The sequence below is a fragment of the Myotis myotis genome, unplaced genomic scaffold, assembly GCF_014108235.1.
Source record: "Myotis myotis isolate mMyoMyo1 unplaced genomic scaffold, mMyoMyo1.p scaffold_m19_p_16, whole genome shotgun sequence".
NCBI classification, from domain to species: domain Eukaryota; kingdom Metazoa; phylum Chordata; class Mammalia; order Chiroptera; family Vespertilionidae; genus Myotis; species Myotis myotis.
This window is the reverse complement of record NW_023416320.1, coordinates 24,318,249-24,345,250: the sequence shown is the minus strand read 5'-3', so window position 1 is coordinate 24,345,250 and position 27,002 is coordinate 24,318,249. Positions and strand designations below refer to the sequence as shown.

Here is a 27,002-nt window from a genome sequence, read left to right as displayed (position 1 = left end):
ACCCTTTGGAGGGAAGTCATTGGTTAGTTCTTGGGTAATTTGGTCAAAATAACAGTAACAAAAACAATGGCAGGAGCAATTCCTGCTTCAATTCTTATTACTCAGTAAAACCAGAGCCCTTTCTTCCAGACTGGAGGAAAAAAACTGACCTAGAAATAAAGAAACTTGCCTCAAATCTCATGATTGAGTCAAAATATGAAACAAATTCCACTTGGCTCCAAACTGTCTTCTTTCCATGGCACCACCCGACCAAGCCAGGTGTGAGAATGTGACTTTCATCAAATAGAAAGTTCACTAAAATATGCAGCACTTTAAGAAACTTTTGATCATTGCACGAAATGCACAATGATCTTAAGTATGTGTTGTTGCTAATAATTCACCCACCGCCAAGGTTTGAAGTGAGAGCACAGTGCCCAACCTCAGAAGGGACAGCCAAAGTTTGCAAAGGGAGCCCAGTGAGTATTTTCCAAAATTGCATTATGATTAACAGTGAGATATATTGAAAGGTGTTGAAAAGATGACTTTTAATTGTAATAGAGTAAGTGTCTCAAGGACATGAAAGGCTCCGATGTTTTTAGGGTCTCTTTCTCACCACAATGGAAACGGGCTTTGTGACTACAATTATCGCTATCTAGGCTTTTAATAGTCACATGTTGGCTAGTGCCGTAAAAGGGGCCATCGCTCTCAGCTTAGAACAGCATGCTACATGTGGCCTTCAACTTTAGTGTTACATGTTACCCTGAGGAAAGAGACTCAAGGGTACATCATATTGAAATGGAAAATCTTTCTGAAGTCTCCCACGCTTGAGCAGCTGCTTCCCAAGTATGTAAAGTGTACTTAGACTGCCCTCTCCTGGCTGAATGGGAGAACAGCTAAAAGTAATGAACATGGGTTTTACATTGGCCATTCTGAATTTAGTAAAAATGGAAATGATCAACTGACCAAAATAGAAAAACAGCTGAATTCATGTTATGTCTGATAAAAAAGAGATTATACCCCAAAGCAGCTGCAAAATGTAACTAGCACATATTTTTAGCAGGAGCCAGGGGAGTACTGATGGGATTGGATTTTAAGGACGCCTGATCAAGCAAAGAATATAAGACTGGATGAGAAAGAATTCCTTACCCCCAGCCAGATGGTGCATACTCCTAGCTGAACTGCAAAGGAACACAGTGGAAGAAGGTGAGTTCTTGGTTATGATAAAAAAAAAAAAAGGCCTACAAGATGACATCTACCATACATGATTGTTACTAACCATTCTTTGATATGTAAAATATGTGAAATCTGGGAAAACTGAGGACTACACAGTCATTAAGCCTGGACTTGGAGCCAGGATGCTGGGGTTCAAAATCCAGCTTTCCCACTTGCTAGGTACATGACCCTGGGTGTTCCTTAAGGTCTGTGTTTTACTTCTGCCATCTTTAAAATGAGACGGATGACAGTACCGACCCCAGAGTTTCCATGATGGGGATTAAATGAGCTAATATTAGAAAAAGATTGCTTAGAACACTGCCAGGCATATATTAATCATTATATAAATGCTTTTTTAAATAAAATAGAGTAGAAATAGAAACTTCCTTTATAATATTACTTCCACAGACATATACCTCTTTGACCTTTATTAAAGAAAAAAAGATTAACTGAATCTCAAAGTGAATTGAATAAAAAAATAGAAGACCAAAAGAGATTATCAAATGAATACTTTATTAGCATCATAACACTTATAAAATAAATTTCTTTTCATCATGGAGTTACCAGATTTTAAAACCAACCAGCACTTTCTCATTTTTAGAGCTAAGCTCTAGAAAGAAATTCTCAAATGCCATAATTTTTGTTCAAGTGCTTTGCCACACAACTCACAAATCTAGAACACAATTAATCTGCAAATCTAAGTTTTCACAGTTAGATGAGTTTTAGTCTTGGTTCTTCATGATCGAGAAGCAATCCATTTACAAAGTGCCATCAAGCAGTTTCGTGAAATCATTTAAGTTAATGCCACCAAGCACGGACCTGTTATACTCTGGAAGATAAAATCTCACGACTAAACCTAGTAGACTAATTAAACAATTCAGACCAGAATGGATTATATATCCTTATGGCACATTTATGACTTAGTAATATACAATTCATAATACAGGTGTAGGTGTGTGGTATGGCGCTAGAAAAACCAAGGAAGTCAGATATTATAGAACAGATATAGCAGGAGTATAAAGTCCTACGACTGATATCCTCTTGCCACATATTGAAACGTGTCCTTTATCACTAGAAAAACATCACAAAAGGACTCTAATAAGATTCCTTCTTCTAGGGGATTAGGACACAGACAGTGTTTGATCATTGATCATGCTACTCATTCAGGATTGTTCTATGCTCCATGAAATCTAATAGCCCGATTTATCCATGGCACTCGTACGGGGTGATTCAGCCACAAAAAGCAAAGGGTTGAAAGTGCAGAACAATCACAAAGTCCTCTTTTCCCAGAGGTAGCCCTCTCTGGGCAAGAGATGAGTACCTTGTTTGAAGAGAGTGGGGGTGGGGGAAACTGGGGCCCGACTTCTCCCACTCCAGCCATTGGCACCTTTCCACAAGCAGGGGCTCTGCAGGTGGGCTACACCACTTTCCTGTGCATTTCCACCAGACACAGGTTTTATGATGGCTGTTGTTTTAAAATGGATTCTGTGTATCTGTCACCAATGCAGAAACAACACTGATCTCAGGGCTATTTTCAAAACATGTCAGTATCTACAACTTTAAGTTATAGTTAATCTACTCAGATTTAACTCCGAAAGTAATGTAAAACATATAAAAAGTTAACTCTTTGGAGAGCTCTATTTGGTAAAGCCTCACATGCCCACACACAAATATTCGTATATTCATGCACAGGGAAACCAGCTGTACTTTGAAGCATAAATAAATCCAAAGTAAGACAGGTAGCTGGAAACCAACCCAGTAGTGGTTAATGGTCTGTCTGGAGATCTCATTTTAAGGATGCCAGATGAGAGTTTTGCTCAGGTGTTAGGAGACCCTAAGTTTGATTAAGCAACTATTGTTCAGTTCATAAATTACTTTTTCCTATACTCAGGAAGCTACTTGAATTAGCTTGAGAAACTATTCACCCCTTCAAGGGTAAGTATTTGACCATTAACACAAAGGCAGTGTGATGACTGCATAAGGAGACTAAAAGTATGGGGTTTCTCTAATTAGCTTTATACCTTTCGGGATCAGTTCAATAACATACAGGACACATAGCTAAGGTTTTACACCAGAGGTCAGTGAACTATAGCCTGCAGTCCACAGGCCTACTCCAGCCTGCTGCCTGCTTTTGTAAATAAAGTTTTATGGGAACATTCATTCATTTACATATTATCTATGGCTGCTTTCATGTAGCAACAACAGAGGAGAGTCGTTGTAACAGAGACTATATGGGCCACAAAGCCTAAAATATTTACCATTTGTGCTAAGATCTAAAAAGAAATTCTCAAATGCCATAATTTTTGTTCAAATGCTTTGGACCATGATAGAAAAAGAATGCCAACCTGTTTTACACTGAAAGATAGAGTTCAGTGGGAAGCCTATTTAATATGTGGTGTTTTTTTTTAGGGAGTTCTAGTTACCTATCAAAATTAAGGTTCACATGACTTAGCAACTAAACAAAAGAGATACCCATTTTTATAAACAATATCTTTAAAGACAAAATTTTTATATCCATAAAATATACAGAAATAGAAAAAGAGACTTATGTAAAATTAAAGGCCATTTCTCTGTTTAATATCATAATGAAATAAACCAAAACCATACTTAGAATCTCTCCACTTACTAAACACACAGCTTTTGGACTGTTGTTATATCTGAACAAAACGGCATCCAAACTGATCAGACGAATGAAGTAACAAACGATACTAACACACAGACAGTGCGCTTCTGAGGAGTGTCACGGTCGCCATCTTCGTAAGGCCAGACCCAAACTGCAACCATAACAAGCTGTCGTCATGAAGGCAAAAATCTAAGAAAAGGGAAATAACAATTCTCATCAGAGTTAGAACACTGACTTGAAGAAAACACTCGTTCTTACTTCCACACTTATGAAAGCCATTCCTATTCATCTTTTTTTTAATCCTCACCTGACAATATTTTTTTCGATTGATCTTTCCAAGAGAGAGTAATGGAATGGGGGAGGGGGGAGAGAGAGAGAAACATCGATTGGTTGCCTCCTGCAGGCACCCCAACCAGGGCTTGGGATTGAGCCTGAAGCCCAGACATGTGCCCTTGACCAGGAATTGAACCCCTGACCCTTCGGTCCATGGGCCGATGCTCTAAGCACTGAGAACACAAGCTAGTGCCATATTCATCTCTCTGTTGATTTGTACAACTGTTTTATTACCTTACACCAATGGTCGGCAAACTCATTAGTCAACAGAGCCAAATATCAACAGTACAATGATTGAAATTTCTTTTGAGAGCCAAATTTTTTAAACTTAAATTATATAGGTAGTTACATTGTTATTAACTTAATTAGGGTACTCCTAAGGCTTAGAAAGAGCCACGCTCAAGGGGCCAAAGAGCCGCATGTGGCTCTCGAGCCACAGTTTGCCAACCACGGCCTTACACCATTAACCCTTCTTTTAAAGATTCTAGCCTCTAATAATTTTCTCATTTGTAGACAGCCTTAGGTTGAGCATTTTTGCTCACATAAGGGAATCACTTATTAAGTATTTGTGATACCCCCAATATGGTATTCAAAAATTCATTATGAGGTGTCTGTTCATATAGTGATCTCACAGCCAAGGAAAGTCCAACTGTCAGGACCTGGGGATGGAGCCGGTTATATCTCTGGTACGTCTCTAATCCAGACATTGCTGAATGAGAATGACCTTTGATATCTATTAGGGAACTGGAATTTTCCTCTCTTTAAGCTATATTGAAAGAAGAAAAGTGATGGATTAAATATAATGTCACAAATGAATAAATAGATCATACATTTAAGTATTAAAACTCAGTACACTGGGACTTTAAGCACTTAGAGGTTTGCTAAGGCAGCTTCACGTAGGAAGACAGAGAAAGGGAAGGATAACAGGGACAAAGTCACAGAACAGACTTCACACTATGATTGAAAACTGAGCTCTTAGGGCAAAGGAATATTAGTGAAAAGTTAGAGATATCCACCTCCAATCAAGTACTTAAGTGCCTATTATTCTTATGAAAGTAGGATCTTAGAACTACAAAAAAAAAAAAATCAATATGCAGCGACTTCACAGATCCAAGGATATAATGAGCATTAGCCTGCACCACTGAAAAGGAGGGGATGGAAGTAGTAAAGGAAAATCTACTGGGAATAGATGTCAATTCTGAGTCCCTGAACTTTGTTAAAAATAGTGGTTTCCTAACTGTGATCTTTGGATCCTATGAAAGTACCTCAGAGATGACGAGTTGGATAGAGGTGGCTCTGTGAGAAGGAAAGATGGGCATCATACAAGCCCCTCTTTCCACACTTACTGGGTTTTAAGTAAGATTTCATTAAGTAAAACAGTTATATAGTTATATTTCTTATAAAAGAAAGGATAATAATCACTGACCAATAAGCCTTTCACAGCTACCTTCAGTTTAGTTCAGTGGTCAGCAAACTGTGGCTTGCAAGCCACATGTGGCTCTTTGGCCCCTTGAGTGTGGCTCTTCCACAAAATACTGACTTCTGCACATGGGCCACGAAGTTTCAATCGCACTGTACGTGCACGCCCACATGTGGTATTTTGTGGAAGAGCCACACTCAAGGGGCCAAAGAGCCACATGTGGCTCGCGAGCTGCGGTTTGCCGACCAGGGGTCTAGTTCATTGCAGACCATGAACAAACTATGGCGATCCTAACAGAAACTTGGGACAGTACGTCTTGGAATCATCAGTCCTCTACCCTTTGAAACCCTAACTCTAGACCTGTGCTGTCCAATTGCTCCTAGCTGCACGTGGCTATTTAAACGTAAATTGTGTATCTGTCACCAAGTACAACCTCTTTGGTGTGTTTTATTATTTTTTAAATATAATTATTAAATTAATGAGTAGCAACCACATTAGATAGTGCATTTATAGACCATTTCTATCATTTTAGAAAGTTTTCTTGGACAGCATAGCTCCAGACATATTTTAAATGGCTATATGGGGAATTTGGACTGTTTATTATAATTAACCACTTGCTATATAGTCATTAATTATCAAGAGATTTAGATACAACAAGGGAATAATTTAGATTCCTGTCACCTTAAAATGTCAATGTCGATACAAAATGATAAACTTATTTAAGTACATGAATTAAGAACAATAAAACAATTCAAAAAATTTCCCCATGGATGGCATTTCACCTCTATACCACCTATGTGATGGCTGGCATGTTTACCTCCCCACTCACCTGGACTTCCCTCACTGGCAGGAACTGTGCCTAATGCATCCCTGTCCCATCACCTGCCAGCAAATCACCTGCCTCGTGGTAGGCTCTCAGTGAATTCAAATGAATTACAATTAGGTATTGCACACTGAAGAACAAATCTCCCTTACCAGGTCTGAAGTTACAAGAAGTAAAAGGCACAATAATTCTTTCTACAAAGTAGACTTTGTTGTGTAAAGCCAACCACTGCCACTGACTGTTCTAAACTTACATGAATGTCAACCTCTTTGTATACTTCAGTTTCATCATCCACAACACCAGGGTAATAACAGTACATTGCTCATAAGGTTATTGTACAGATAAACGGCTATTATATGTTTAATGCTAACAGATATTATTAAAAATACTATTGTTGCCTGAGGAGTTACTTGGAGACCTTGACAGTGGAAGGGAAGTGCGGGTAAGGTGTAGTCATCAAATACTTACTGTAGCTGCTACATTTATGTTATACTGGTTATTACTCAGGAGTGGCTGCACGGCCATGGTTGTATTGCAGTGCAGATCATGCAGGGAGGTGGCTGCTGCTTCCAGTAAAAAGGCTCCGAAATAGAAGACGAACACTGTAAAATGGTAAGCAAAATCCTGAAAGAGGAGGGAAAGGAGAGATGTCTACAATTAAAAATAATCGTCTACATTTTTTCTGTTCCTTATTTCAATGATGAAGTTTAGGTTCAGGAAGATTAGAACTTGAATCAGTCTTAGACTACATTAGCCATTTCTTTTGGCTGCTTTAGCAATGTCAAGCTATTAGAATCCAAATGAAAATCAACTGCCCCAATGTAACTGGCACAGTGGCAAACCTTCTGGCCTATTGAGTTTTATAATAAAGTATATAATTTTTGTTTATGTTAAGGTGCCATAGAGATCAATTTTAATTAACATAACATAAAAGGGAATAACATATGCTGTCCTTAAAATGTAAAATGGCATTTAAGTTATAGCTATTATATAAAAACTATATAAGATCTATTGCTGCAATATATTATAGTTATATACACATTTTATAATTAAGCATTTTATATTTTTTAGCAATTATTTTTATCTGTTAGATTGTCACACTATGCATTAAAAGATACAGAAGGTCTGTGAAATCACAGAATTCAATAACATATCTCCCAACCTTCTAAAAAAAAAATCATATACTTCTACAAAAAGTATAAGAAATTTTCATATAAAACTCAACTGTTATTAAGCTATTGCTTGCATTAATGTAAAGCACAATTGTACTAAAATTCACATCATTTTACCTGAATTAATGCATCAACACATTGCTTTGTATTTTTGTTGAGTTCCCAACACCAGGTACTTTACATTATCATTCATCCTTACAACCTCTATTATCTTCAGTTTGTGCACAAGAAATTTCTTAATTTTTTTTTAGTTAAGCGACTGTCTCAAAGCCACACAAAGATGAACCTTGGGGAGGAGAACTCAAGCCCACATAGGTCTATCTGTTTCCAGAGTCCACTTTTTATTACATATTATATATATATATATATATATATATATATATATATATATATATTTTTTTTTTTTTTTTTTTTTTTTACAGAGAGGAAGGGAGAGATAGAGAGTTAGAAACATCGATGAGAGAGAAACATCGATCAGCTGCCTCCTGCACATCTCCTACTGGGGATGTGCCCGCAACCCAGGTACATGCCCTTGACCGGAATCGAACCTGGGACCTTTCAGTCCGCAAGCCGACGCTCTATCCACTGAGCCAAACCGGTTTCGGCTACATATTATATTTTTATTTCACCATTTCTACCAACCATACTAATTTAATCTCAAGATCAATAAAGCTAGAGGCTATAAGTATTTTAGTTAATATGCTAAACAAATACTTCTAGAAAATTATTTATCAAAATGCACTCTTGCTTCTTTCATGAATGGTATATAGGCAACATTAAACCATTATCACAGGGGGAAACAATTATTTTTTCAGCAATTAATGTCTAACAATTCTAGAATGTAGCAATTTAAAATTGTTACCGTCTGGTGACAACACTATGATATGCATGGCTGAGAGGGTTACAAGATATATTACAAAACCTATCAAAAGCAACCAGGTGGTCAAAAAGGCAGAGTATGTTGAAAATTTCAAAAGAGGAGAAAAAAAAACTGAGCCATTTCTAAACATGGCAAGCATTTAAGTATGGAATAATCAGCTAAAAACAGACAAAACAAATCACAGGATAACCTTTGTAGGTTACTTATAGAACAGATTGGTAGGTAGGTCTTTCTAACTTCTTAGGAAACCTAATAAATTAAAAAGGGTATGAATGGTTGTATTCAATACCAATGATAAGGCAATATGAACAAAAAGGAAAAGGGTGGTATGGACATATGTCTAATAAAATCAGGAGTGTTACTGGAAAATTATTTAAACATTCATGAGGAATATGCTTTGACCAATTAGAAGGCTGGGCCCTGCAGGATCCTAGAGACTCAGTGCTTTTCCAATAATTAACCCTTTAGTTACTGGGCTGGTAGCAGGTCCAGGAAGTCCCAGAGGAGCAGTGGTCGGCAAACTCATTAGTCAACAGAGCCAAATATCAATAGTACTTCTTCAAAATAGACTCGCCCAGGCCAAAAACCTACTTCTGCGCATGAGCCATGAAGTTTCAATCGCTGTACGTGCGCGCCCGCACGTGGTATTTTGTGGAAGAGCCATACTCAAGGGGCCAAAGAGCCACATGTGGCTCGTGAGCCGCGGTTTGCCGACCACGGGGCTAGGGTGATAAAGGTCACAACCATTGGGAAAAGGCAGTAGGTTGTGGCAATGACTGTATTAACTAGTACTAAAGCAGTGGTAGGGCTATACTGATACACACTGTTGAATATCATCCTTGAGCCTGATACTACAATAGCCTGGTGGTGCTTACCAATATTAGGGACACTGATTCCTTCATACATATTATGGGAAAGCCAGGCATTTAGAAAGAGGAGATTAAGCATCTACCTGTAACTTAAATAGGGACCTTTGATCTTCATCACTTGACCAATTACTAGAAATATTTTCTCATCATTAATGAGAAATCAAAGCAAAAAGGTCAGAGCACACTGCACCAGCAACCTAAGAAACTCAAGGACTCTTAAAGATTTCTGGTGCAAGCCTCAGCATGTCTGAGGAATGACAATGATTACTGATCTCTTCCTATGAACCAGACACAAAGCTGACCACTTTATAATATAGTACATTAATTCCGTGATTCCTGCATAGCATCTGGTGAGGTAGGTATGATTATTACCATTTTATAGAGGAAGAAAATGAAGTTTATAGAGGTTCACTATTTTGCCTGAGGCTACACACTTACCAAGTGAACCAGGTCTAATCTCGAAGCCTGTCCTTTACACTAACGCAGGGGTGGGCAAACTTTTTGACTCGAGGGCCACAATGGGTTCTTAAACTGGACCGGAGGGCCAGAACAAAAGCATGGATGGAGTGTTTGTGTGAACTAATATAAATTCAAAGTAAACATCATTACATAAAAGGGTACGGTCTTTTTTTTTTTTTTTTTAGTTTTATTCATTTCAAACGGGCCGTAGTTTGTCCACGGCTGCACTAACCCCTGCCATTTGGTTTTAGGCAGGCAGCCACATTCACTAGACTTCGCTGTTGATAACACTTGGGATGACAGCCCTCATCATGCTCTACAAATAAGACGAGAACAAATTTCCTCTAACAGCTGTCCTAAAGCTGCTGAGTAAAGTGCTGCTACACTTGAAAGGGGCACATACAACACCAGACTAAAGGCCTGACTTACGCTTCTAAACACCTTTGTGGGATGGAAATCAAAGGTGGGTTCGTCATGAACTGTTAGAGCATGTCCACCACAGATTGAAATTCATGCTCCACCGGGCCATTCTGAGATATGAGAGAATAAATAACCACAAGTATGAAAGAGGCATCCCCCCCCCCCCCCCGCCCCGTGTTACAAGAAAAAAGGGAAACATTGATCCAATTTAATGGTGTCGTACTGTCAAAATTGTGCTGGTTGCAAATTCATTTCTTAAAACTTACCAATTCTTGACCTTTTAGCACAGGAATCGAAAACGCAGGTAATATTTCATTTTGTTGTGCTTTTGCTTTATCGCACTTCTCAGGTATCGTGCTTTTCACAAATTGAAGATTGTGGCAACCCTGAGTTGAGTATTTTTGCACTACTTGGCACTGCATTTGTTCACGTCCCTGTGTCACAGTTTGGTAATTCTCACAATATTCCAAACTCTTTCATTGTTATATTCGTTATAGAGAGAAAACATTGACTGGCTGCCTCCTGCATACTCCCTACCAGCTATCTAGCCTGCAACCGAGATATGTGTCCTGACTGAGAATTGAACCAGCAACCTTTCTGTGCACTGGACGATGCCAACCAGGTGAGCCACATCCACTAGGGCAAGATCAGTGATTTTTGATGTTACTATTGCATTAGTTTTGGGGTGCCATCAATTGCACCCATATAAGATGGCAGACTTATAAATGTTGTATGCTCTGCTCTGGCTGTACCTCACTCTCTCCCCATCCTCGGCCTCCTTTTTCCATGAGACACAAGAATATTAAAATTAGGCCAATTAAAAACCCTCGCATTTTCAATCAATAAAGTATTTTTTAAATTAAGGGCATATACATTTTTTATTAGCCATAATGCTATTGGCACACTAAGTAAACTACACTAAGTAGTGCAAAAATAACTTTTATATGCACTGGGAAACCACAAAATTTGTGTGACTGGCTTTGTTGCGATATTCATTTTATGGTGGTGGTCTGGACCCAAACCTGCAACATCTCTCAGTTATGCCTGTAAATACAAATCATCTCCCCCTTTATTTTCCTAAATATTCGGAGAGCAGAATATATAGCTACTTGTTTTCTGAAAAGAATATATATTTAATATCTGAAACAGAAATCAGTGGAAAATTTCAAGATATATGTCACAGAGCCTGTCAAAAGCATCTGTTCAATAACTACAATCCAATTTATTTGTTGTGTGAACTGTGAACAAAGGTCATCTAACTCATAAAGGAGCAACAGAAAGATTGCTTCGCTCTATCAGCACAGGGATCTCACAAGCTGGGCAAAGCAGACGCTGCTGTCTGACCTTTTCTCTCCCTGAGCGGCAACAGAGAGAACAGAGATCGGGCATTTTGGGACAGAATGAGATAGTTATGTTTCCCACATTTTCCTGGAAAAAGACTTAAAAATCCCTTACCAGGAAATTCCAGTTGGCATCGATCTGAGTCACCATGCCAGAGAGGAACACCCCCAGGAAGAGGAGGGAAAGGGTAAAAGCCGTCACGGACACGAACATGACCCATCCTTGGAGCAGAGGTAGAGGAACATTGGAGGAAGCAACCAAAATCCAGACGAGTCCCCCGAACAGCTAATGGGTAAAAAGAAAAATGGCAGTAAGTTTGGGCAACAGAACAGAATGCGCGTGCATCACTCTTACCATGACCCTTGCTTCTCCCCAGGCCCCCGCACACACTCCCGAATCCCCGCCCCACCTTCTTTTCTTTATCATGATGTGAGACCCCTTCTTCCCTCAGGTGCCAGCCCTGCACGTTGACTCGAAAGCCCAATCCGACTGCACACCTGTTTCTGCACCTGCCTGCATGGACTCCCGTCCTCAGCCTGTGAACAGGCCCGTGTTCTTCCGCCAGCTGAACAGATTCCCTTTGACCTGCTGCCTCTCTAACTACTGCCCTCCTAAGCATTTTCCTTTTCAGTAACCATTTTTACAAATTCATCTTTGTTTGGTCTCCACCTCTTCGTGGTGTTACTCTTCAAACCACTGGACAGTGGCTCTGCTCTCGCCACATCTCAGTTTTATCAGCAAAGATCAGCCATAACTTTGAATGGCCATGTTTCAACGCTTATCAGGAAATTGTTCATGTGAAATTATTGCCTATATCAGTGATGGCGAACCTATGACACACGTGTCAGAGGTGACACGCCGAACTCATTTTTTTGGTTGATTTTTCTTTGTTAAATGGCATTTAAATATATAAAATAAATATCAAAAATATAAGTCTTTGTTTTACTATAGTTGCAAATATCAAAAAATTTCTATATGTGACACGGCACCAGAGTTAAGTTAGGGTTTTTCAAAATGCTGACATGCCGAGCTCAAAAGGTTCACCATCACTGGCCTATATAGAGAGTAAAAGTTTCAGATGCCGTACATAATGGTAACCAATAAAATACACTATCACCTATGTGCTGGGCATGGAAATAGGTACTTTAAATCAGTGGTCGCCAACCGGTGGTCCGCGAGGTCCGAAAGGTTGGCGACAGCTGCTTTAGACAGTCACAGACCTAATACATACCTATTGCCCATCAGGTGCTGTGCCAGGTTCTAGGAATAAACAAGCTACACTTGGTCTCCACCACCACAGAATTCATAGTCTCTTACAGCAAAGAGCTAATTAAGCAAGTGATTAAAATGCTGCTGCATACACGTCAGAACTGGGCAAAATCTGAGCGTTGTGGGTCCACACAATGAGGGCTCTAAATCCAGATTTGAAAAGTCAGAAAATACTCGATGGAAGCAACAACCCAAAGAACAGGGCTGGGGGGAAAAGGAAGGTGGGTGGAGAGAAGGCTGATGCAGGGCAGGAGATGAGTCTTGAGAGGACCTGGTGGGAGCTGAGAGCTAGCCTAGGGAGCTGGAGACCCAGCTGAAGGTCCTGAAGGTGACATGAAGGCGTGAACCTCACCCACGGGCAATGGGAAGCCACGGATCATCTTGAGCAGGAACTAGCATGACCAGATTCACCTTTAGAAGTTTCTCTCTGGCTAGAGTGTGACATAGACTGGAGAGGAAGGGATGGAGCTAGAGACCACACAGGAGACTGTTATACCAACAGTATAAATCAGACTCAGGGCACTTATTGGATCAGATGTGAGCATGACAGCAAAAGATCAGACACGGGATACTCAGCTTTCTGACTTGGACAACTAGGAGTGAGTGAGAGAACACAGGGGAGAAAGGGTTAGGGGGTGAAGACAGTGTGTTTCATGGATCTAACAGCGGCGGTCTCCTCCACACGACCACTAAAGCCATTATGGCTATGCATCCTTGGCAGGGCATGCCGGGCCCCTTAAGGATCTAACCTGTCTTTTACATCCTTGTCTCTTGTCACTAAGCCTCTCACATTTTACACTATAGAAAAAGCAAAACCCACAGTCCAAAGATAAAGCTCTTTCATGTCTGAGTGGCTGACCTACGCTGGCCAAGAATGTCACTCCCTCCCCCATGTGTATTTGAGAAACTCCCATTCACCGCTCATCTGGGATAGCTCATGATCCAAAAAGGCATTCGTTCCAGAGTCCAACCCATGCTCAGGAACCCCTGTCCTCTGGGCATGTTGGTAACTGTGAACATGTTACATTGATGAGAAATGCTGTAACTGAATGTCCTGGCTTCCAGTCCAGTCGCATTATCAGACCTGCTTGGCAGCAGGCTGCCTTGTGTGTCTCCACATCCAAAGCCATTTATTAGTCTGCGGGATAATCCTTTCCTAACTGTCAGGCCTTGTGCTAGATTTTGAAACACAAAAATCTAAGCTATATACCTGCCCTGAAGACACGGACAGGCCACCACTGGGAATCAACCCCACCCCCACCTGTCGCCTCCCACACCCACAGATGACATCACAGAAGCATGAGTACCTGGCAGGCACAAGGCTCTTACATATTTGCTCAGTGAACAAATAAATGCCTAGTGCCCACAGAAGAACAGTTGGACTTCTAGATATTAAAAACCAACAATCATCTGTGTCTCGCTTCTTAAGTATCTAGACAATATCCCAATTGCACAAGTCACTGGAAGTTAAAAACACAGGCTTTAATTCAAGTTTCTAAATGAAGGCCCAGTTATATAATTCATTACTACTTTGAAAAACATTTTGAAAAGCATAATAACTTATCACTTGAGCAATGATAATTAAAGCACCAGCCTAATAAATTTCTAATTGTGGTGGTATATCTCAAGTCCTACTATCAAATCAAGCATGAACAAACAACCCTGACAGTTTTATGAAGTAAACCTAAGTCATGAATATGAATGCATATTAAAAAATTTAACCACAACTTTATTAGTAAGCTATGAAAGATACAGTGATCCCGGTAAAATATTTTCTACTCTTCGTACTGTTTAATAAATATTTGATGGTGATAAGATCTTCAAATCTTTTGTTTGTTTTCTCAGCCTTTTCTTCCTGGTAGCCTTTTCTTCCTCTTCCACTACCAATAACCCATGTTATTTTAAATACTATTTAAGGAATAACATCATTATTAACTATCTATTAATTCAAAGTCATTTATTGAGAAGGTACAAGTACCAAGGGTAATAAAGAACAATGGGCCATTGTTTAATAGGGGCAGGCAGACTCTAACAGATGGGCATAATCATATGATATAGGAACTGTGATAAACTGACACCTCTGAAGAAGAGGGTATCTGATCCCTTGGAACTAAATATTTCCTAAAACTGGACAGGACCTCAAACAGGGCAGCCTCAGATCTACTGTCAGGCACTACAGAAGGATATTCCAGAAAAAAAGAAGAAGAAGAAAAAAAAGGGCAAGGCTCTACCTACAGCAGCTCCAAACAAGGGAGAAATAGACACCAGTAAATCTGATTCAGAAGCAGATTGTGGAGCGAGCTATAAAAAGCTCTCCACACAGTGTGCTCCGGAGGCTGGAGAGGAATGTGCTGGGAGGACTCTGGGCGGCGGCAGGCGGGAGGCAGGGTTCGAAGCAGCCTTTCCAGGCAGAGCAGGGCTTTGACAGGGGATGCTAATGTGACATAGGATGAATTGTTCTTGTCATACTCAAAATTACAGCCCTTCCCACACCTCAAAGGCTTGGAAAGGAAGTGCGGTGCTTACGTGAAAAGAACAGATTTAGCTACCCATCTGTGGTGTGTGCACTGAGGGCAGGTAGGGAGGAAGGCATATGAATAAGCATAGACTGCATCCTCGGTCAGGGATCCTGGGAAGTTCAGATTTAAGTCCTGCTCACCACAGTAGCTTTGGAAGGGGGAGGATGGGCCAGAGAACATAATTAAGCCTGCTCTGGAGATCCCGCCTGCCTCATTGTAACACTATCACACGGGCGTCACTAGGGCCTTGACACAATTATTTCTCCCCTTCTTCATGGTTTCCTTTTGCCAAAAGCTATCTTTGCTCCCGAGCTTCCCAACCTGGTCCCCCTTAAAAAACTCTTTCATGCCCTAGATGGTTTTGCTCAGTGGGTAGAGCATCTGCCTGTGAACTGAAGGGTCCCAGGTTTGATTCCAGTCAAGGGCACATGCCCAGGCTGTGGGCTCAATCCCCAGTGGGGAGCATGTAGTAGGCCCCTTAAGCCAATCCGTGATTCTCTCTCATCATTGATGTTTCTGTCTCTCTCTCCCTCTCCCTTCCTCTCTCTGAAATCAATAAAAATATATTAAAAATAAATAAATTCTTTCAATGACATTACTAATGCACAACATATTCTCTTCATCTAATGCTGGGAATTGCCAAGCTCAAACACACGGTCACGGTCAGTATCTGCTCAGTAGACGTCACTCTGGAGAAGCCTTGTTTTCAGAGATGAACAGCAGAGCACAAAAATGGTTCCGGTCGGAGGGAGACCAGCTGATAAGTGTGGTGGCAACTGCAGGGAACACCCACTGCGAAGGGTGGGAGGCCACGTCGCCCATGCTGTTCTCATCTTGGACCCAGAACCAGTGCTGACTTCCTGTCTGCCACTGCCTTTCAATGCTCTTTGGTGTCCAAAATCGTCTGATTATGTATAAAACTCCCAAATGTATCACATTTTTCAAAACTTGTTTTTTCCAGGTTTACTGAGGTTTAACTGAAGACAGCACTCACTACAGTTTAAAGCAGTGGTTCTCAACCTTGGCTGCACATTAGAATCACCTGGGAATCTTTTTAAAATCCTGATTTCTGGGCCACATCCTTCAGAAATTGTTTCTTTGTTACTAATGTTGTGGCCCCACCCCATAACAAAGAAACAGAATTTCCGGAGGATGAGGCCCAGAAAATCAAGATTTTAAAAAGATTTCCAGGTGACTCTAATGTGCAGCCAAGGTTGAGAACCACTGGTTTAAAGTGTCTGGCATAAGGATTTGACTTGCTTTGTGAAAGATCACCACAGCAAGTGATCATCCATCCTCTCACACCAAATGCATCACATTCTGAACTTTCTCTCAGGAACTAAGTTGGGGCTCATGACTCCGAGCCTCAAGCTCTAACTAAAAGACACCCCGACTTGCAGGTCATGCAAAGGCAAAGGTTTCCTAGAAGGAGTTTCAGCCTTCCCTCCCCTGGCTGTTTCCCTAACCTTCTAAGCTCCCCTGTAGGTGTACCTGGACACACCTTAAGTGCTCAATTACATTCTGAGTGCAGTTATTAAATTGCTACACATCCCTAAAAGAACGCTCTCCTTTGTGGCTTAGTATATACTTCTCACTTTAGTTTGGCACCTGCAGGCCAGAAGGGTGAGACTTGGCTGCCTCCTTCCCACAGGAAAACTGTGCAAGTGCTCATCCACACATCACACTGACCTGAGCCCTCAGAGTTGGAGTTAAAACATGTTTCCACTAGAAACTCTGTGCTGGTTAAAACACATGAGCCAGGGGGAAACGAAGGCATTGAGAAAACAGTGACTCTTGTAATTCTGGCTGGAAGGACTACAGACTTCTCAACTTGTCTCCTATTTGGATGGCATTCTTATGTCTCCAAAGGATTCTCTTTGCAAATACCCCCTTTCCTTTCAAATGTAACTTATTTCCTAATAGCCTGCATTCATTCATTTATTGTTAATCCTCACCCCAGCACATTTTTTTCCATTGATTTTTCAGAGAGAATGGAAGGGAGGGGAAAAGAGAGAGAGAGAGAGAGAGAGAGAGAGAGAGAGAGAGAGAGAGAGAGAGAGAGAAACATCAAGGCTAGAGCGACACATCAATTAGTTGCTTCCCACACAGGGTCAGGAATCTATGAGCCTGCAATCAAGGTATATGCCCTTGACCGAATTCGAACCCATGACCCTTCAGTCTGCAGGCCAACACTCAACGACTCAGCAAAATGGGCTAGGGCTCTAATAGCCTGCTTTTAAACCTGCCCTCCGACATCTTAGCTAATAATTTTCAGACCAATTTGACACCTTCATCTTATTATACTCTTATTATTCATCAAGTAAACAGGCCAATTCCGACTCTGACCTATTTTCAGTCAATGTTTGGAATGAGAACAGGTTAAGGTAAAATGTGTAGGTATAAAGGACTGTTCAATTGTCCTGAAGGAAAAATACTTCATTATTTAGAATGTTCTGTAAATAACATATAACCCTCTCTTTCCAATTCTCCTACTACTTACATATTGGGTAGTTTATCACTTTATAGCAGTAAATATCAACAAACCAGCGAGCCTAGAGGGAAAAAAATATTATCTCCCAGTCTGGCTTATAGAGTTAGTTTGAGTAAGAGGGTGAAGCTAATGAGGATAACAAAAATATTAACTAGCATTTATGGAGCTCTTATGTTCCAAGCAATGTTGTTTTATTTGTACCAATCTAATCCTCACAAACACTGACAGATAATTACCATTCCCATTTTACAGGTAAGTTAATTGAGGTAGGGAGCCATTAGTAACTTGCCCTAACTTACACAGTTAATAAATGTTAGACCTGGGATTTGAACCTGGCAATTGGCTTCCAGAGCTTATGATCTCAATATTATGCTATTCTGCCTCCCTCAGATCTTAGCGTTCATCTAGAGCAGGGCTTTTGCCATAGATTGGCTTGGTGGGAGGGGGGAGAAGGTTGATTCCCTGAAATGATATCAAAATGGGTAGATAAGTGCATAGTAATTTTTCTGAGGACACAATCCACAACTTTCATCAGAATCACAAAGGATCTGTGGTGCCCTCCATACCTTATAGACTCAATAACCCCTCCTATTTTAATGGGTGCTCATTTATTGTATACCTATAATGAAACCACATGGTGAAGGAACTGGTTAATATGTTCGACAATTGATCCCCTAGTAAACAGAGGACCTACAATGAATTCCATTTAATACACAAATTGTATTCCAAAAGATTTTTTTTTATAAACTGGGAACATATCTTAGTCAACAGATAAGATACAATAACTGACAGATGTGTTTACAGGTAGCCCATGAAAGTAAATTCATTCACAATGTGACTGCAGTCAAGTGGTAACAGAACTAGAGAACACAGCTGTCTACCTCCCTTTCCAAGTTCACCTGGTCCCTGCAATGCTCCTTTCCCTACGACCCTTTGTTTTCTGCATTCTGGCCTGTTTCTTATCCCCTGCACACAGAGTCCATTACACTGGTCATGCTGCCATCAACATTTTGCTGGATAACTAAATTCCATGTATTCTAGAAAGATATGTCTTCCAGAAAGATTTCCGTGGCTGGGTGCCATCCCTTGGTGCTGCCATGGTTACTGATGTGTGTATACTCCAAGCTTACAACCCACTGGTTTGAAATCCTGGGCACACTTGTGTGTTTCACTCACTGGATTGTGCAGCCAGAGTGGGTGACCTCGCCTTAAGCATCTCGGAATCCAGGGCAGTGCTTTCTACAGAAGATGCTCCATTGCACTCAACTTGAAATGAATGGAAACCAACCAGCGTGTGTAACAAGTGGCTCTAGAAGTAAACGCTCCAGAAGTGCAGGTGGGGATGCTAGGAACACACTGCTGTCTGAAGCCTCGCTCACCTCCTGGCACACAGTGGGTATTCGAAAATAGGCATGTATCTACTGAAGCAGAAACACGTACTTCTCAATTTTCAAGTTTTATCATTGGCAACGCCTATCGCCTGGTACAAGATCTCAGCACACTAGAGTGGAAAATTATGGAGAAGTTGCCACCTTTTGCTAGTTGAACTCATGACACCTCCTTTTCAATCTTCTTCAGGCCCCAAATTTGATCAGTTTACCTGTTCTGCTGCAATTGCCACTGGAACTTGTGTCATATCACTCTCCCTTCCCCTCCCCTCCTGCGCTCCTCCATTAATCCCTATCTGTTCTCCCACCAAGCTGACTTTCATCCAAACTGGTCCAGGACTAGCCCTGGTACAGTTCTGAATTAGAGGTACAAGTTAGCAGGAGTTTTTGTTTGTTTGTTTGTTTTAATCAGGGAAAGAAAAACAATATAAGTCTTGGGAAGCAATGAGAAATCACATATATAGAAGAGGCCTAGGTATAAAATAGCCTAATGCAAAAGAGGTCTGCTTTTCAGATTTACATTTGAAAGCTTTAGAAATATGTTTGAGGATGTTATAAAGAATTATACTTTCATCCTCTCCATGTGACCCAAACTTTCATTTTGGTTTCTCAAATACCTGATGCTCACCTTGTAATGGAAAGCACATACTACAGGGGAGAAATATGTTCTGGCTCCTTTTTATTCTTATTCAAAAATTCCCTTGATTTTTAAAATCCTCTTTTCGTGTTTGTTGGTAACTAGTTATCGCCAAGGTTAAAAATGTTCATGCACGCCAGGGCCCTGATGTCAGCAAGAACTGTGCAAAGCATACCTCTTTCCTGCCTCTTTATCGCCCTCCTTTCTGAAAACTATTACACAAAAGTTAAAAATGTCATATATGGTGCCTATGAAAGGACATGGCCCTTTTCATATAAAATAGGACACAGGAAATCAGGTCACACTACAAATTCCTGGAGAAGAATCAAGACAGTTGAAGAGTTGGACAGGACTGAAGAGGGCTGCCCTTCTCCGCTCCAGCCAATTTCTCTAGAATATTTACACACACTGTCCAGTTTGCCCAACAGAACAATCAAGGCGTGTCTGTTAAGTCCTGCAGGTGCTTGGTATTGGTACGCCAGCCTGGTCCTTTATCATTCCAGTCTTTTCTATTCATCCGTATCAGTAAGTAGATAAGCCATGTCCATGGCGCCTACTGCCAGGTACAACATTTCTATAGAGCTCCACAGAACAAATCTCCTCTCCTTTACCTTTTACTTGGGAGCTCAAGGTCAAGGTTTTCCACAACTTGGTTTAAAGTTTTCCATACTTCAGTTCTTACACATTTCTTACCGGGCTGCCAGTCAGCCAATGACTGCTGAAAGTAATCCCTGGCAGGGCCATTGGTTTATTTCTGTATGAAGTTTTAAAGACTCTTTTCACAGGAATGAAGATGTGTTAACTCAGAGGCAAAGGGAAAGTCTTACCTATAGAATGAAACCCCTTTTAGAGAGGGACCATACCCAGGGCTAGCCCCTCTTCACTCCTGCAAACACACAATTTCCCTTTGCTCCCCAAATCTATTTTCTGGGCAAGAAGGGAAAACTCTACGGATCTAAACACTCATGTGTTAGTCCAACTAAAGGCAAAGCTTTAGGTTGAAGAGAACCTGAAATCCTTCCCATAGATTTAGCTGCATGACTACACCTGTCTGCTCCACAGCTCCTCCCTCCCATCATCCTTTCACTAACATTTGCTCCTCCCATGTCCCCAATAATTCCTCTGAGGGGCAGTTTACAGTTCGGTGTAATATCACTTCAGCACATGTCAAACTTCACATACTTGCTAGACTTCCTAAGCCTCAAATCTCTCTCTTCGCTGCTTCTTTCCATTGTCCTACTTCAGGGTCTCATCATCCCTCATCCAAATCACTGCAATCAGCCCCTTACCTGACCTCACAGCCTCTAACCAAACTCCACCACAAAAAGATGTCTAAAACACAGGCTTGACCAGGTCTGCCCCTGCCCTTCAGCAGCTCCCCATCACGGGCAGAATACCTTCTCTGCCTTGGCCTATCATTTCTCGGCAAATCAACAATGTGAACCTTATCTGCTCTTTTCCCTTCTTTTTCTGCCACCTTCCCATCAGTCATGTGAAAACAGACAGAAAACCCTAACCATTGCCAGAACCTTCATACCATGGCCTTTATAACCTCTGGGGTTTGCTCATGCCTTCTTTCTCCCTGGAATTCTCTTTCCTACTTTTTCTGTCTATCGAAGGTCTACACTTCATTTAAGGCTAAACTCAAATGGCACCATTCCATGAAATCTGCCTCTGCTGTCGCTCCCAGTTGCCAGATGTTCTCTACCCTGTTTACCAATTGTGCTTTTCATAACCACTTTTATCACTTCAAACACAGCACTGTATTTCTTCCTTGACTTTATACTTCACTGTACAGGAATTTCTTTTCTGGGCAGGAGCTATGTTAATCATCCTATTCCCAGAGCATGAAATAAGGCCTGATGCATACCAGATCCTTAATTATTTGTTGAATAAATAAAAATGATTGTGGCATCCAAAAACACTACAGCTAGAAGCATGTGAATAAGAGTCCTAAAATATTTCCCATAAAGAGACACGTTAATGAATGTCTCAGGAAATGTAGATGGTTCTCTACACACGGAAACTGTAAAACACTGAATTCAATGACCTTTGTTCTTTTCGTGTTTAACACTGTTATGTCTGATCTTTCTTGTACATTATACAAGGTAAGCTATTTGAGTACAGAGACCCGAAATATCTCGTTCAGCCTAATGCTACAGATGCTCTCATGTCATTTTCTTATAAAGAGGCCAGCCAGGAAGATGTTCCGCTGTACTTCACTTCCCATGCCCACACCTTTCTTCCCTGAACGGTAGGTATTTCTGTACATACCCTCTTAACCAGGGTGTAAGCTCTTTGAGGTGAGGAAGGCAGTACACACACCTGTGCTCCTGGAAAAGTGCATTGCACACAGCAGTTAACCAATAAACGCCTGATGAGAAACACCTAATTCAGGAAACACGGAGAGATTTAAAAGTGATAACTTTTTGAAGGTGGTGTTTTTGTTTTTCAGTCTAACTAAAAGGCTTCACTTTGCAAAACCAACTTAGTATCAAACACTTTATGGCAAGCATGCATTAGTCAATGTAGCTGAGTACAAAAATGAAAGGCTGACCACCCCATGCATGTGAGGTTGCAGTATCCTCTGCCCAGGAAGCTACTCAGTGGTGTTATGCAGGCACTATTTTAATTTTATTTTATTGATTTTTAGAGAGAGGGGAAGGGAGAGAAAGAGAAAATGAACACAAGAGAGAAAGAAACATCTATCAGCTGCCTCCTACATGCCCCCTACCAGGGACCAAACCTGCAACCTGGGCATGTGCCCTGACCAGAAATCGAACCGGCAACCTTTCAGTGCGTGGGATGGCGCCCAGCCAACTGAGCCACACAGGCCAGGGCAGGTGGGCACTATTTGTATCTTCTGAAATATCTCCCAACAGATGGCTTCCCCCTGAGAGATTGTGAATAGAGTGCAGTAAGGGAGATTGGGATTGAATTCTTTGAACAAAGTTACTGGTTAGTGTGAGAACTGAACTCCAAGATTGTGGTTTCATTAGCTTAGTGATGCTGTTTTCACATGTGACATTTCAGACAGCAATAGGACATAGAGAAATTACCACAGACAAATGAATTTGAAAAGGTTAAAATTAAGAAGAGATGTGGCGACATCCAGAAACACCAAAAGAGGCTAAAATAATCGGTCCCCAAAAAGGAGATTACTTAGAGCAGTGGTCAGCAAACTGCAGCTCTCGAGCCACATTCGGCTCTTTGGCCCCTATAGTGTGGCTCTTCCTAAGCCTTAGGAGTACCCTAATTAAGTTAATAACAATGTACCTACCTATATAGTTTAAGTTTAAAAAATTTGGCTCTCAAAAGAAATTTCAGTCATTGTACTGTTGATATTTGGCTCTGTTGACTAGTGAGTTTGCCGACCACTGACCTAGAGCAGTGATTCTCAACCTTGGCTGCACATGAGAATCACCTGGGAATCTTTTCAAAATCCTGATTTCCGGGCCTCATCCTCCGGAAATTCTGTTTCTTTGTTACTAATGTTGTGGCCCCACCCCATAACAAAGAAACAGAATTTCCAGAGGATGAGGCTCGGAAATCAGGATTTTGAAAAGATTCCCAGGTGATTCTCATGTGCAGCCAAGGTTGAGAACCACTGACCTAGAGTTTAGAGCTGCTCCTGGCAAATCTCACATTTCATTAACAGGGTGAGGAATTTGTGAAGAGGAGCCTCCTCAGGTGGAGCCCCTGAAAGGAGTCAGAAAACTGAGAGGGAAATGAAGAAAGCAGGGACCAAGGTGCTTCAAAAGTGTTTATTTAGCTCCTATCTGTGCATCTCCTCAGGGTGGGCACTTGAGTAGAGGCGTACCCAGACGGCCTCCGTCCCTGCTCTCTGAAAGCATGTAAGCCAGTATCTCCACATGGTGCGGGTGGATGAGCGTCAAGGAGCCAAAGTTTGGCTTCAGTGCAGTCTCTTGTTTCTCTAAAGTCACTAGTTTCCTTGGGCTATTATGGGCCTTTTACTTTTGAGGGATGTGGGATGGGGAGGCGAGAGGTTGATAATTCAAGCAAAAGAGGTAATGGAGGCCTAAGATTTAAAACTATGAAGATGCTTGGCCATAGTGAAAGTAAACTGAAATGGCTTTTGGAGGGGATTCTGTTCCAGCGAGATAAGGGTCCTCGATGTGTTTTGGGGGAAGAAGCCGGTGGAAATGAAGAGATTAGAGGAATGAACTGAATACTTCTGAGTCTGGGGTCCCTCCCAGGATGGAGAGTAGTAGAAATTCTAGCAGAGAGAACGCTCATCTGCAAGAGGGAGCTGACTTGTCCATAGAACTCCCATAAAGATCCCCTTCAGTGGTTCCCAGCTAGGACTGCACATCAGAACCTCTGGGAGCTTTTAAAAAAACCTAGCGGACTGCGGGTGCTCCCCCACAGAGATTCTGATTTAATTAATCTGGGCTGGCAACAGTATTTTAGAAGCTGCCCAAGTAATTAAGTGCAACAAGAGTTGAGAACCACTGGGCTAGATAAATAAAGAGATATGAGGGTAAGGGAGAGAAAATAGATGAACTTTCCCCACTCCTTTCTCCCTCCGCTCAGATTTGGGCAGTGCTTTTGCAAGTGTCACATGTCCACAGGTGATTCTTGAGCTGGAATTTGATTTGATGGCACATGGATTAGCCTTCTTTGCATATATCTTTACATATATACATACATGTGTAAATACCTAACTACATATTTGAATACTAGAAAAAAACATAACCAGCACATCAAATTTGAGAATTCACATATATTACTGCTTAGGATGAAGCTAAGGTAGGTACTGAAGTTTAGAGTGTGAATCTATTTAAGTGAACATTCTGTAAATTCTAGTACAGTGCAAGCGGCATGTGGATAGGGAAAAAAAGTCCTAAAAAAGGTATGCGGACAACTGGAGTTTGGAGAACATGGAATTAAAGTAGCCCAGAACCTGCACAACCTTTCTCCCCAGATCTTCACTGTTCTCAACGGGTCTCCCTCCGCACAGCGGTGCACCGCGCCATCCACTGCCCACACTTCTCACATGGATGCCTGCGCCTCCCCCAAAGCATTTCCATGCTTCTGAACTGGGCTCAGACGCAAACCAGCCTCCCCTAGCCTAGCAGTCACGATCCGATGACTGATGTCACAGAACTCACACATCTCCTTTTCCTGATTCAAATCTGAGCTAAACTTAACTTACCCACCTTCACATAATAGGGCAGAAAACCAATGCTCACAAGGTGTCCCAGCCCCAGGAGCACAAAAGGGAAACCGAAGCGACCCAAATCCAGGTTATGCAAACTCAAAAGGAGGGGGAGAGATAGGAAAAGCCCAAACCGAGCAAACAAAACCAGCCCGCAAGAGAGGCGCTGACATTTCACTCTATTTGTAGTTCTCTGGGCATGATGCAACTCTGGGTTGCCCAATTCATGTTCGCAAGATTTCCCCTGGTCCACGACAAGCTTCAAAAAGCTCCCAACTCCATAACATTCCTTTAAACATGTTCCGTTTCCAGCCCAGCAAGGCTGCATTACGAGCCAGGTGACCTCCCCTTCACTTGGGCCCAGCAAGGTGTGCCGCGGAGGCTTGGGTTTGTACAGGTGAACCAGGAGGAAGAACGAAGGCGCAAAGGCAGGCAGAGAGGAGCCTGACAGCTCTGTGTGTGCGTTTCCCTCACAGCCTCACGCCCACTTGATTGGAAACTGCCGAGGGTACCTTCCGCGCTTCACTTTCCCCCTGCCCTGCCTCCTGAGCCCCGCTCCTCTCGCCAATGCCAAGGGCACTCCGAATGGCAAGCAGGGGATGTGCCCCAGTTTGCAACCTCCTCCTCTTTCTCCTGTTACCTTCAGCCCCGCTTTCCACGGCGTGGCAGCCTCCTGGTCACCAGTCATCGCTACACCTTTGCACCACCCAACAAAATGGCAGGTTAGCAACAGGCAAGGCCGAGAGCGCCTGCTCTGGCTCTCGCCAAGCGCGGCCGCTGGCCAAGCCGCCCGGGGTCTCTGACCGCCAACCCCTCAAACGCAAACACCCTTCTCCTCTCCAAGTCCCCGAACCTCGGTCCCACCGGGCCACCGGCTCGCCCTCTCGGGGCCATTTCTAATCGCCAGCCGGCGCGCAGGTGCCCGCGTTAACAGGTGCCAGGCAGCGGGCCCGGGCCACAGCGCCGCCGCCCCGCTTCAGGCGGCGTCGGAGCCGTCAGGGAGTCGGAAGGGCGCGCAGGAAAGGTCAGGGGCGCGCGCAGAGGAGGAGCGCGGGGGCCAGGGATGCCGCGGCCGGTCCCCGCTCCCCAGGCGCCACCGGCGCAGAGGCTGCCCCACTTACAATCTCCAGGCAGACGAAGGCGCCCGAGTAGGTCCGCAGGATGTCGGGGCCAGCGGGCAGGGTGATCCGCGGCGCCGGGAAGGACACGGCGGGGTTCGGGGGCGGCACGCCAGGCGCTCCGCCGGCCGACATGCTGCCGCTGCCGCTGCCGCTGCTGCGTCTCCGCGCGCCGCCGCTGCCGCCCTCCGCCCGCCTCCACTTCCCGGGCTCCCGCCGCCGCCGCCGCTCCGGTCGGCGTGGTCCGCGCGCCGCACGGGAGGGGGCGTGGCTGCGCTCCCCTGGGCCTCGCGGGCCCCGCCCCGTGACGTGAGTCCAGGTGAGCGCGCCACCACCTGGCGCCCGCGCGGGTCACGTGCGCAGGTGCAGCCTCCACCTGGCGGGGCTTATCTGCTGCGCTCTCCCTTCTCCTCCGCGCCCCAGTGCCCGGCGCTCCCGGAGCCTCTCAACACCCCGCCCCGACGCAGAGCTCCTTAATTCCTTCTTCCCGTCCCTCTTCCTAGTTTCCACCTGTTCTCTTCCACTGGTCCTCCCCCAACACTCACAGCTCCTCTAAAATCAAGGTCACCAGTCACGCCTAAAACTCGGAGCGGACCTGCTTTAAATGGGACTCTTTTTAGGTGGGAAGTTTCAAACAGCAGCACAGTGTTGCGTTGAAGTCAGATGGCTCAGCTCCCTCACCTGTAGGCCGCGGATGTACCGCAGGTAACTGCTGCTTGGCGCGCCAGTAGTGCGATGTGCTCACCTGTGAAATGGGGATAAGGGTGTCTACCTAGTATGGATGCCCGAATTACATGATATTAGTAGCACCTAGTAACACTTCTTAAACGATAGTTGATATGATGGTTTTTGAATTGCTAGTTTTTGAAT

At 42.8% G+C, this 27,002-nt stretch overlaps 1 protein-coding gene across 1 annotated transcript; it reads right to left on the bottom strand.

Moving 5' to 3' along the window:
- Nucleotides 1–1,683: 1,683 nt before the first annotated feature.
- Nucleotides 1,684–26,376, bottom strand: MAL2 (mal, T cell differentiation protein 2). Its single transcript, XM_036338132.1, has 4 exons — nucleotides 26,136–26,376; nucleotides 11,646–11,816; nucleotides 6,859–7,014; nucleotides 1,684–4,003 (listed from the first exon to the last, which is right to left on the bottom strand). Exons 1-4 carry the CDS (start codon nucleotides 26,265–26,267, stop codon nucleotides 3,932–3,934), a joined length of 531 nt encoding a protein of 176 aa, XP_036194025.1. The 5' UTR covers nucleotides 26,268–26,376; the 3' UTR covers nucleotides 1,684–3,931.
- Nucleotides 26,377–27,002: the final 626 nt, after the last annotated feature.